The sequence below is a fragment of the Linepithema humile genome, chromosome 7, assembly GCF_040581485.1.
Source record: "Linepithema humile isolate Giens D197 chromosome 7, Lhum_UNIL_v1.0, whole genome shotgun sequence".
Taxonomy (NCBI): Eukaryota; Metazoa; Arthropoda; class Insecta; order Hymenoptera; family Formicidae; genus Linepithema; species Linepithema humile.
Window position 1 is genome coordinate 4,281,062 of NC_090134.1, and position 12,912 is coordinate 4,293,973.

The 12,912-nt window shown below is 38.8% G+C and overlaps 2 protein-coding genes across 3 annotated transcripts in view; both read left to right on the forward strand.

Annotated features, from left to right (window-relative positions):
• The window catches only part of LOC105668270 (cuticle protein 3), a 56,399-nt gene that overhangs the window by 16,730 nt on the left and 26,757 nt on the right, over positions 1-12,912 (forward strand). The window lies entirely within an intron of this gene.
• tll (nuclear receptor subfamily 2 group E member tailless) lies at positions 1,204-12,073 on the forward strand. 2 transcript variants are annotated; one of them, XM_067358704.1, is made up of 6 exons: positions 1,205-1,915; positions 3,066-3,244; positions 3,478-3,571; positions 7,040-7,276; positions 7,479-7,702; positions 7,987-12,073. In XM_067358704.1, exons 4-6 carry the CDS (start codon positions 7,198-7,200, stop codon positions 8,647-8,649), a joined length of 966 nt encoding a protein of 321 aa, XP_067214805.1. In that variant the 5' UTR covers positions 1,205-1,915; positions 3,066-3,244; positions 3,478-3,571; positions 7,040-7,197; the 3' UTR covers positions 8,650-12,073. The 2 variants fall into 2 exon arrangements, with proteins under 2 accessions (XP_067214804.1, XP_067214805.1); XM_067358703.1 differs by lacking the exons at positions 3,066-3,244; positions 3,478-3,571 and having other exon boundaries at positions 1,204-1,915.

Below are 12,912 nucleotides of genomic sequence, written 5' to 3' on the forward strand. Positions count from 1 at the left end.
GAGCCGAGAACATGTCTCTATTCGCGCAGAAAGTTTTTTTGCTACGCGTTGGCGGAACTCCCATACCGAGGAATGCCAATATTTAAAGAAAGATTACGAAGTTGTAAAACATAATACACAAATATCCATGGGTACACAAGTATTTACGATGAAAGAATATTGTAAGCATTTCCGTTAATCCTTCGCCTAGGGTGGTCTCTGAGTCACAATTATTTTACCTGACAGTCATCGAAGCCATGTGAGAATATACTTGTGCGAAAAGCACATATGATTGAAAACAATCCTTTTTTAATTTGAGTATTTATTTTTCAAACAAAAAATGCTATGTGTGTCTATAGTTGTAGAAATTAAATGAGAAGATATGAAAAAAGATTCGCATCTTTAATTTAATATTTGAAAGCTCGGAGATTGAAAAGGATTAATAACTCGAGCAATTCATTAGAGTCATCGAAGAACGCGGAGCATCATCTCCGTGTCGCCTGCGGCGCGTCACAAAAATACACCTGGTGTAATCCACGAAGATAACATCGACTCGAGTGGCCCTCTTTCGAGCGAGGGGGAGCGCGATATGCCATCGAGAGATCCAATCTCCGCGATATTACATCGGTTATGACGGATTCCTAGCGTAATTCATCGAGTGCAGGAACAACTCGCGCCCCAACCCGGTTTTGCGCGCATATACATACACACACACACACACACACACACGAGGTGAGCTCCCGAGGGGATCGAGCACAAGATAATTCAAGATGCAGTCAGGGAGTCAGGCGCGGCGCATCTGCCCGCGTCACTATTATTCCGACGACGTATATGCACTCCGTTTAACCTCCTCCACGTATCTCTGCCGCGTTCAATGGCGAAACTTCAACAAAGATCTATTCTGTACCTGAGCCTGCCTTCTCTAAGCGCACGCATCAACGAAACTCAACGGCCCGCAAGAGTGAGGGATTTAATTCCGGTCTGTGGAACAGCGCCACGGAATTATGGACCATTAGCATACCGTGTGATCATTTTTAATGTATGATTGTTCGACTGTTACGCGAATATATTGTATAATTATTTATTTTAATACTCGAACTTTAAGATTCTCATAGCATTTATAAATTTTCTGCTTTATATTGATAAACCGTTGAAATATTTTTAAAAATATTACACATTATGTTAACTTATCTATTCGATTTCACAAAAATAATTTCAATTTTTACATTTGATTATATTAAGATTAATCGAAAACACATCATGCTTATTTGTCGCGGACTTATTGTCGATATTAATTTATTAACATTCCTTTAAAATGAGTTTCTTTTCGTGGGGAAGACGATTGTGTATAATGCGATAAGATCATCATGCGCAACATCGCGAGGGGTGCGAAAAAGATGCCTTTTTTCTCACCTTCGTATCGGGAATGACTCTCGCAAAGTGGTGCTCGCGGTGGCGGGGATGATGATGCAACCCCCCTATCGCTTCGATAGCAATGACGTTCAACCCCCATACGCGCCGGGAGCTTCCCGCTTCTTTCGTCAGGTCCGCCCTTTGCCAAGGGTAGGGAACCCCTCGGCCAATGAGATGCGGCTTCCATGTAGCAGCATCAAACCGGCCGACCGGTGCTTAGCATCAAAAAGTCTCCACCACGATGACTGTCGGTCACATTTTACCCCGTATTAGTCTTCAGCATGTTGCAGCAGTCAGAAAGTGATGCCATAAACGTGGAAGAGTAGCCGTCCAAAAAGTGGACGACTGACTTTGAGAACAAATCCCTTTGTGCTAGGTGCGGTTGTGATACAGTTCTGACTTTCACTCGAGCCCGTTCGTTGCTCAATGACTGTTGTGAAGTGACGATCGTAAAGAATGCAGAATCAAGAATCGCAATTGCCGCACTTGCCAGTGCCACCGCCGAAAATGCCGGCTTCTTCAAGTAAATAATCTTTAATATTTTATATTCATTAAAAACTGAGATTTTTTGTTTTGCGATGTCATATAGCTTTCCAATTTTATATTATTATACACATATATTTTAATTTTTGAAAATACAATTAGATCTATTTTATTTGTTGAATTTCTTATATGTGTACATTTATTGCAAAAAAATTTAATCTTGCATTTTGTTTATAAATAGGTAACAGAATAAATATGTAAATTATAATGCCAATATTTATTAATTACAATAATTTTTAAATTTAATTTAAAAAGCTCAAATAATTAAGCACATTTAAATAAAAGACAAAGAATGAACGAACCAGAAGCGAAATGTAGTAACAGTATTTTAAAAGAAATATTTAAAAACGTTTTAGTCTGTTATTAAACTCTCCTCAGTAACGATAATTATCGCAAACGCACGCGTCATTTTTTAATGTGTTATTTAAAGCTAGAGTAGGACCTGATAATAGAAATGTTTGCAAATATTTTTTTTAATACATTGTTATTATTAGCCGTTATTATTACTTTACTGTCACTTTAGAGTTAAATTAACTCATCATTATGATATAATTGTTGAATTATTATAATATTTAAATATTTTATTAATTTATGGTTTACAATTAATCAATGTCAGCTTTTTTTTGTAATAAGTTCCTTCTTTAATTTTGTACTTCTTAACTTGAAAATTTATTTAAATTTATTGTGTACAATAAATGCTAATACAATAATAGAAAGGCATCTTTCTATATTATAAATATGTGTTTAAAAAAAATCCGTCTGATTCTCTTGTTGTGTTTTTTATTTATGACACTTTTACGTGAATTATTTATGACACTTTTTACGTGAATTATTTATGACACTTTTTACGTGAAAAATTATGGTTGTGAATATTAGAAAGAAACAATTTAATTTTCTCAAAAGGGGATCTTCGAAAATGTGTTTATAGAAAAACAAATTAAGCCAAAAAGTTGAAAAACATTTCTCATAGCATTATACCTAAAACTATACCTAACTACCTGACTTGTCAAAGCCGATTTTCATCGGCAGCTTATCGCAGCATGCTAATTTCATCTTTCATGAGTGAAACAACAAACATGTGGCTTTTAAATTTAGCAGACTATCGTACATTTAAAACATTTCACCCCCAGCCGTAGCTCATCCATGAGAAAATAACGACAGATGGTTTGAAACGATGCGGCGAGACGAATCACCGTGGTGGCCGGCTAACAGGTTGTCGCGGGTGGTTGAATCCAGCGTCATTTGGTTTCAAATCAGTGCAATGTGTTGGGCTAATTAGCATCTGGTTTTGCGAAACTATCTAAAAGTCGTGCGTAATCGTATTGTTTATTTTTTTTTTTTTTAACTGATATCTTTTTAATATAATTATGCATACAAAATATATATTTGATTAAAATTTTGCCTTTTATCATTCTTATTAATTCATGCGAATAAGTCATTAATTCAGTATATTGACAAGATTAAATAAAGATTATCGGATTTTTAAATTATTAAACAACGTTTAGAAAAATTACAATCTCATCTTTTGAATTTTTATCTTAGGATGAGGTGGGCAGAAGTAGAAGAGATGCGTCAGTGAGGTAAACAGATGACGCATATAGACACCATCATTACTCTCGATCAGTTATACACACAGGTACATTGATAGCGAGCGGCTGGCTCTTAACACATGTCACTACATTCCCATGCTCATTTACCACGCGCCACCTGATGACGCGTGAAATGAACGATGGGAAATAAAATATTCAATAACGTCCCTATGATATGAGGAATAAATTTCTTAAAAGAATTTTTTTCCAGTTTAAATGAGAAATTATATATTATAATTATAAGTTTATTTATAGATTCTCGGGAAATTTATTTATTTATAGGTCGATTCTCGGTAAGTACGGAACAATGAACGTTCACTGTGTAGGCTGACCATTCGAGAATAATCAACCTTTTTTACTGCAAACGCAACGCGGAACATTGAACAGTCAACTCGAGCATTAAATGAATAAATGTGAACGTCTATCGAAATGTATTTAATCTTCCAATGTATTTGATCTAATTTGACAAATTGTTTGATCCGCCGCACTTTACGTGCAACGCAATAGTAAAATATTCACAAAACATAACAACGTTAAGATGTTAAAGAATTCTTTTTCAAATTTAAGCGAGAAATTGTAGTATATATTTGGGATTGTACGTATTTTTATATATGTAACAATAATTTCTGCTTAAATTTGAAAATGAAATCTTTTCCATCTTAACGCGTTGTTCCTCTAAATAGAGGAATCAATTTGTTGAACTAAGATTGAATACATTTTGATAAACGTTCACATTAATTCAATGCTCATGCTGGTTGTTCATTTCATATTTCCTGCATCGGTCTATTAAATAAATAACTTGTAGCGTGATCGAAGGCGCGTTAACAACTTTCGTTGTTATTTCCAATGACGCACGCGAACATATTACAAAGTTCGTGGAACGCTATCGGGAAAAAAAAAGTTTGACGGCGGAACGGTCATTTTTTATGGACGAAATTTCTAGTGTCCAAATAACATTGTGCGTTGTCGAGGCGTTGTATAAGGCGAGTCACAGTATGCGTTTCGTGAGCTGGACTTGGGTTGCTCTTGCAATTATACCGATAAGTTCATAATTTTGCAGACTTCGAGCGGAGGATACATTTGTATTACGCCGCGGTTCGTCGCCGGTCTTCGCCGCGCCAGATCGCTCTCCCTCCCTCCCCCTTCTCTCTCTTTTCACCCCTTGCATGCGAACGCGCACCAGCCGCGGGGATGCGCGCGACAAACTTTTCCCTTAATTTCGTGGTCACGAACACGCATCGCTGGCTCGGGGACAGCGGGTTTTCGAACGAGAAAGAGAGAATGCCGACCGAAATAAAGCCACCCGGTGAATCACATCCGGCCATATTTGCGCCACCTCCCCCCCCCCTCCTTCTATCTCCCTTCGAATTTTACCACCACGATGCTCCACGTGCGGGATATTTCGGTACGGAGTTTATAATTTTGACGTAGTGTACACGCAGTCTCGGGCAGTTTTCGTCGGCGGTCGCGATTCAAATGAAATAATTGATACAGAGAGGGGCACGTGCTCGCGCTTTAGAGCGATACTTACCGTCCGTGCGCGCAGCAAACGCACGATTTTACATTCCCCTCTTTCCGCGAGCCACACCTCCGACTAATGTCAGTGTTTTTCGCATATATGCTCGATCGAAAACGCGAGCTTGCGCGCATTTATGCGCCTCATCAAATATTCACGCGATTTTTACAGCAGCTCTGCGAAGGCAGCACCTCCTCTCTTGCCCCAAACTTACCGCCCTCTTTTTTTTGCCCTCGCGAGAAGGGGGAAGCTAGGGGGAACTGTAGAAGAAAGTTTATATATTCTTACAATAATACTATAAAAATCACGTGAATATTTGACGCGACGCATGACCGTAGAAAGATGATCGGTGCTCGGAATACAAAACATCGGTCTTTCGGACGATGAAAAATTCAATCGCGAATGACTCGCGAGCCGATCGAATGCAAATTTCATGCGGCGAGTGCAGAAACGTGTTGCGTGATTCCGACGCGCGCTCGAGAGTTCCGAGTTTCCCTCCTGCGAAGGGAAAAAAAAGAAAGGTGAACATTCCTCGTCGCGGCGAGGGGCGCAGCCCTGTCATTCGGCCGCAACCCGTCTGCGTTCTGCTTGAACATGTGCACTGCATTTTGCACATTATCGTACCTCTTCATTAATGATTTACCTCCAGGAACACCGAGGCTTTTTCTCTCGGTCACACACGCCGTCAAGAAGGGAGAGCGCCTTTTAACGGTGAATATTACAAAGAAAAAAGAGCGGCTCGTGCCAGGAAACTTTGCAATTCATTGCTATTACTAACAATTGTGAGATACGTAGAAAACGGTAGAATTGTACAATATGAGAATTGAGACTTGGCGGCAGTGTATTGTCCTTTTATGGATGACTTTCCAAAGTTTTGATGATTGAATTTAGAAGAACGTGGAATAATCACCGCGTCTAATCGCAATATCGCAGCCAAAGCCGTCGTTATCAAAGTCGTCAGCCGTGCGCAAATCAACAGGTTGTTGCACGGTGTTTATCGCGCGCGCTCCACGTTCGCGACTTGAGGAGTTAAGCAGGACTCTGACCGGCGTTGTTCTCGCGCTGGTCGCCATCGCGACTATAATAAGTACCATGGCGATAGAGATAAAGAAAGCGACGGGATTGATCGAGGGAGAGATCGGGACCTCGATACCGAGCAAAGTGTCGTGTTTCTGGCTGCTCACTTAGGGTCGCTGAATGCGGCAGCCACATCCGGTCCATTCAAGACCCATTCACGATCTCGTCGACGCTCAATGGCGTAGGCGGAGCTCATGACAAGGAGTTGGTACCCCCATTTGCGAAAGCGTGCACCCCCGCTCACCCTCCTAACGCGGCCAAGAGGCTGGTACATGTGTATGTGTGCGCGTTGTATCTCCGCAGCAGGAACTAACTTGGCGACAAATCGATCCATTCACATTCAGAAGCGTCATTCAACGGGCTCGTGTTGTCGCTCGTAAACGGGTTCCAACCAAAATACCAGTATTCTCGCCGGCCGAGATTAACGCGCCCTTTCCATCGATTGTCGTCGACAATGCCGTGCTTACTTGCCGAACGACGACTCTTTCGCAGAACGCGAGAAAGTTGACGCGAAGTCTGTATCGGATAGATTGACGAGGGAATGATGAAGAGCGGCTTCGCGTCAGCGTATTCCTTGGCTAAACTACTGGAATCGTTGTCGCGCGAGAAAACGTCTATCAATCGAAAGGATCCAATGCACCAATATTACTTTAAAGATGCCACATTATTGGAATACGAAAAAAAAAAAAAAAAAATGCGGAAAAATAAGCACACCTTTGAATCCATTCTTTGTACTTTCTTTCCAATTTTTTTTTATTTCAGAAAAATAATTTAAGTTGCTGGTTATGTTTAACGAAATTGAAATCTTTGTTTGTAATAATTGCAAAATGATTTTTTTTAGAGGGAATATCTTCTCAGGCGTAAGAAATAAAGATTTTTGTATCGCATCGCCATTCTACACGGAATATCTTTTTTTCGTCAGGTCGGATTCTGTACGACATACCGTGTAAAGTTTGCCGAGATCACTCTTCGGGGAAGCATTACGGCATTTTCGCGTGTGACGGCTGCGCCGGCTTCTTCAAGCGGTCCATTAGAAGGAACCGCCAGTACGTGTGTAAGGCTAAGTCCGAAGGAGGTTGCATGGTGGACAAGACACATCGGAATCAATGTCGTTCCTGCAGATTGGCAAAGTGCATTCTAGCCGGCATGAACAAAGACGGTAATTGAGGAGTCGGCTTTCTCTCGTCAATGTTGCAATCATTTGATTCTCGCCATCTAAATTGAGAGTCTTTTTAGTGAATTCTTTTTGTAAAGAAATAATCATATTGAATTAATACTTTGGATTGTTCGATTGCTAATTGTGCACTCTTTATATACAAGTCTTCGACATTAATCGTGAAATTATATCGCTCTTTTTATAGCTGTGCAACACGAACGAGGCCCGCGGAACTCGACAATTCGTAGGCAAATGGCTCTGTACTTTAAAGAACCTGAAATTATGGTGAACATGGTAGCACCGCCGCCAGCGGCGTTGGATCTTGCTTTACCGAAAGCGCCGACCGAACCACGCGTTTCCGTAGCTGGACCGTCGCCGCATCCGCCTCTCCCGCATCCCGCCTATTGCAACGCACTGTCGATATCTAAAGTATGTTTATATTTGCATAATTTTTCCAAAAAAAATCACATTGATTCTCTTCCAATAATTCTATCAAGAGACACATATAAAAATGAGGATATCGATAATAATTTCTTCTCGGACTATTGATAGAAGATTGAAAGATTGATTTAAATATTTCCGTACAATTTAAATGCCTTTTTCATCAACTCTGGATATAAATAATCTATAAAATGTAAATGAAAATCGAGCGTGAAGTCGAGAATTAATTTTTTTTTTCAGCGATGAAACGTTCAGATCATTTTATATTTCAGATGCCGATGAACATATCGAATCTGCCGCTCATCCCGCCGATCACCGTCGAGTCTGTATGCGAGCAAGCGGCGAGATTATTATTTTTAAACGTGCATTGGGCGCGAGACGTTGCAGCGGGCACCAATCTCACGCTGGAGGATCAGCTCACGCTACTGGAGTCCTCCTGGCGTGAGCTCTTTTTGCTTGCCGCTGCACAAGTGCTACCGGCTCTTGATCCCACACCTCTATTGCCGCCGAGTCCACAGGGTATCGGACTGGCGATTGAGGTGAACCACTTCCGTGAAACGCTGGCCGGCTTCCACGCGATGAATCTGGACCAGCACGAGTTCGCCTGCATCAGAGCGATAGTGCTCTTCAAGGCCGGCTTGGAGAACGAGCCGACGTCCAGCAACCGGAGCACCAGCAGTTCCAGCTCGCCCGGTCCCGGAAATCGGCTCAGAGACGCGGCGTCCGTCGCACGGCTGAGGGACAGCGCGCAACTCGCTCTGGGACAACGACTGAGCGGAGTCTCCTTCGGAGCTCTCAGATTCGGCAAGCTACTGCTGCTGCTGCCCACGCTGCGCTCCGTATCCGCGCATGCTATCGAGGAGCTCTTCTTCAGAAGAACTATCGGCATGATTCCGATCGAAAAAATCATCTGCGACATGTATAAGACGCCTTAATGCGATGAAATCGTCTCGAGAGGAGTCAGAAACTTGAGGGAAGTATTCGTTTATTACATTTTTATTCTGCCTTAAATCAATTTTATTTTAATATTTTACATATATCCTATTTATAATAGAAAAATGAAATTATTATATAAGATAGGTTTTTGTTATTTTCAGTATGTAAATGAGACAACTGAATGCTATTTTATTTAATTTATATAGATTTTTTTATTTAAATTTGGAGATATTGTGGAATGCTTTTAAAAATTTTTTTTTTCTAATCGCAAAGTGGTTACATGATATATCTTAACAATATTTTTTTTTATTGGGATTATGAGATTATTATGTAGAATACATAAGCTAATTTCGAGCTTTGTAATATTGTAATATATAATCTATTGACTCATAATCATCTTTTAAAAATGTGGGTTTAAGATAGTTGAAAAATAATCTTCAATGCAATTAGAAACGAAATAAAATGCGCGAGAACTAAAACAAACTGTGATGAAAACATATCTCGCCGTGTTACAAGAAAGCTTCGATGCTCATAAGAGACAGTGTCATAGGAGAATGTAATTGTTATTTTTATATTATTATATTGAAACGGAACTTATACAAGACATGACTAATGCAATAATTATGCTACTATTTTATTGTTAGAAAACTTAATATATTAATTTTTATTCATAGCGAATTCGATTGGGTGCACATTTTGGATGCACTGATACATATTAAAGACTGTTGCTTTAAAAACACAAATTGATTCTAAAGTTCGTAGTTCTTAGACGATTAGATTAGATTTACTACATATCAATTTATTACAATAGTTTAGTAAAATATATATTATCTCAAAGCACTTATATTGTGCTCTTACATCTAAATAAATTAGCGTATAACAGACGTTAATTTGCACCAGTGCGCATTAATACATTCAGCTGAATTCGCTACTAGATAACACGATTACATGAGTATGAAAAGATAGCACATGCAAAAAGTTGGCATAAAAATAAAAGGATTGTGATAGGTTCAAATTTTAATTAATAGAAAATGGATTCAAAGGCAATATAAAATTTGTCAAAATTTGGAAAATGTGCAAAAAAAAAAAATTACACGTATGGAATGATGATTTGCTAAAAAGAGGCTACAAACAGAAAGAAATGTGTACATACGAGTGTAAAAAATAATTAATAATAATTTTAACTTTAGTAATTATACAGAATAAGCCGAGAAAAAATTTCCACTTTGTTTATTTTTATAACCGACTGATTTGTGCGAAAAATGTCGAAATAGATCAACTTTATTTTCGAAAGAATCGCATCTTGCTCTTGAAAACAAAAATGTTTCGCCATTCTTTACACAAATCTATCGATTACAGAATAAACACGATGGAAAATTTTCTTTGGTCCACACTGTATAACCGTTTAACTGATAAGTAGTTAAAAAAATTGTACAATATATATAATCTTACTTTTGTGCACGTGCACATAGTGAATACATGTAAATAGAGCTTTAAAATATGTTAAACATCTCAATCTTTTCCTGACTTTATTTTCACTCCAACATAAGTCACATGTAATCTACAATATAGACAAACAAGTAGAGATAACTATTTTTAGACATAAAAATTTAGCGGTAGCTAAGAAAGTGAAAGACATAACTGTACCCTCGATAATGTGGAGAGAAAGAAGTTTAGAAAGTTCAAAAATTTACCTGACTGCCACAATGTATAACGTTTTTCCGAAATTCACGGAACTGAGATAAATCGCGGTACAAAAGCCTATTTCGGAACATTGATCTACTGTCAATGTGTTTCCAAATCGTATTCTAACTACTACACCAACATGTAATCAGGATCAGCAGTGAAGGAATCTATAAAGTCTATATTGACGTCTTTGTCAACGTCCATTATACTTTTGACGAAGAAGGTTCACTGTTATTTTTGTGATGATTTTAGATCTGATTTCTTCTGAGGATTTAGCTTTGTAAAATACGTCGCTTTTATGGACCAAACAAATCGTTCCTTTCCATAATTTGATTTCAAAACCGTTTTTTAAAAAAAACATTGAAAGAAGAAGAATTTTAAGAACACTCAAGTTTTTTAGTGCAAAAATTAACGCAACTTTATATTATCAAAAAAATTAAATCGTGTCCATATGAAGAAATTATTCAGCGAAATCAAGATCTGTCGATTTGCGTTCGCATTGTGACGCGCTTAAAAGGTGCGATGGAATATATTCTCACGAAGTTGCGAGATATGCGGGACATATCGGCGCCTGGTCCAACCAAGCTGAGTGACTCTCGTACTCGCATGAGCGAGCTCTCGAATGTTGCCACTTACCGGGGCATTTCTTTGCCCCTAAATATGTTTATGTCGATACGCATCCTAATTCTCGCCCTCTTGTTGGCTCAAATTGCGTGCACGAAAGTTTTTCAAAGATCTGAAAATATCAACGGCAAAACACGCAATCTATTTACGGATTGATAATTCCACAAGTTACTTTTATAATTGATAGTTTTCTTTCTTCGTTGTTTCTTTGTTGATTGATTGATTATTGAAATTAATTATTTCTTGTTTGTGATCTAGGTTGTAATCTAGGTATTCTCTTGTCTAATAAATTCTCATTCTTTAGAACAATGTTGCGTAACACGATATAACAAAGATCGCTATGCGATCTTATATCAAAAAATTTTCTTCTTTTCGCCTATTCTTATTTCTGAAAATTCTGAAACATTTCTACGAACCGTAACATAAAAGACAGGCGCTACTATGGCGCCGAGGCGAACTGTTTACCTGAGTAATTTGTCAATACACAATGCCAGGATCTGGCATGCTTTCTTTGAGGATTTCCTCACACGTGACTGAATACAGTCAAGCTACTGTTTAACCTAACTTTTATACCTACCTACTGAATAACTGACATATTTTCTAACTACTATATTTTATTTTATACTTTAATTTATTTTCAATAAATTAAGCCGAACACATGCCACCAAATATTAATTTTTTTTCAAGATTAATTTTAGAAAATGTAGAATATATTAAAATTGTGAAGAGCAAAATATTAATCAAAATTAATCAAAATAGTATGATCTTTATAATATAAAATCTTATCTATTAAGAAAGATAATTTGTCTTACGTACAAATGATATAGATATTTGACATTGATTTGATAATAATATTAACAAATTTTATCAAACTGCGAGATTATTGTTACACAAATCACCGAGCTTTTCGGAAGCGACAAGGGGTGCGTGAATCGCTCAAGAGAAACAGAGAGGAACGATATCGCGGTGCTCAATTAACATCTCGATTTAATAAAGTCCTCGAGCCGCCGTATGTTACAATTTCCCGTACAAAGTGCTGTGCCAGCGAGAGAGAAAATCCGCTCGCCCTTCCTGTATCCCCTGAAAGGGTGTCTGCACTCGTAGTCGAGGAGGCCAACGCACTTCAGCAAGTAACACTGTAACGTTTCCGGGCGAGTGAATAATAATCTCGGGACTTCTCAACGGCGACAAGCCACTCCGGCGGCAACGTCTGTAGAATAACAACAGAGCGGCGGCATTGTAACATCACAGCCCGTTGTTACGGAATTCCTCCGTTAAAATAAAAGCGGTTTCCGCCGCACACACATGTACAAATGTTCACGCGAACATCAATAATGCCAAACGTACATTTTTTACATATTTAATAAGATTATCAACTGTAATTAATATTTCAAATTCCATAGAATTTTAGAATGCCGTCTTGGGACTCACAAATTCTTGTTTTTGGGAAAAAAAAATACAAGACTAACTCCAAATTAATAAAAAAAATCCGCGAATTGAAACGTCCCGCGTGCAAATTTGTACACACACACACACACACATTGAAAAGTGCTCAGCAATTTGCAATATTATATAGAAGACCAGGATCTCAATTATTTCTACGAAATTTCACGAGGATCATTGACGAATTTAATTGGAGGGCTAGCGCATGGCGTATACGTGTATGTGTGGTTCCCACCGGTGAAGGCAGCACCTTGCCACGTCTGTCGCGACGAAAGCACACGGCACAATTCGAGAACGCGCGGCTCATTCCGGGGAACAATGCCGGAAATAATAACGCCGATCTCCCATTGCTCGCCTCCGCTGATCTCGATATATATCGCCAGTAAGTAACAGTAACAAAACGTGATCGGGTGACAATGGGGCGACGATGTAATTGCACCCCACAATGGCGACCGGTGCTCATACGTACAAAGGGCACTCGACTATATGTTACAATCTCGATTTCGTCG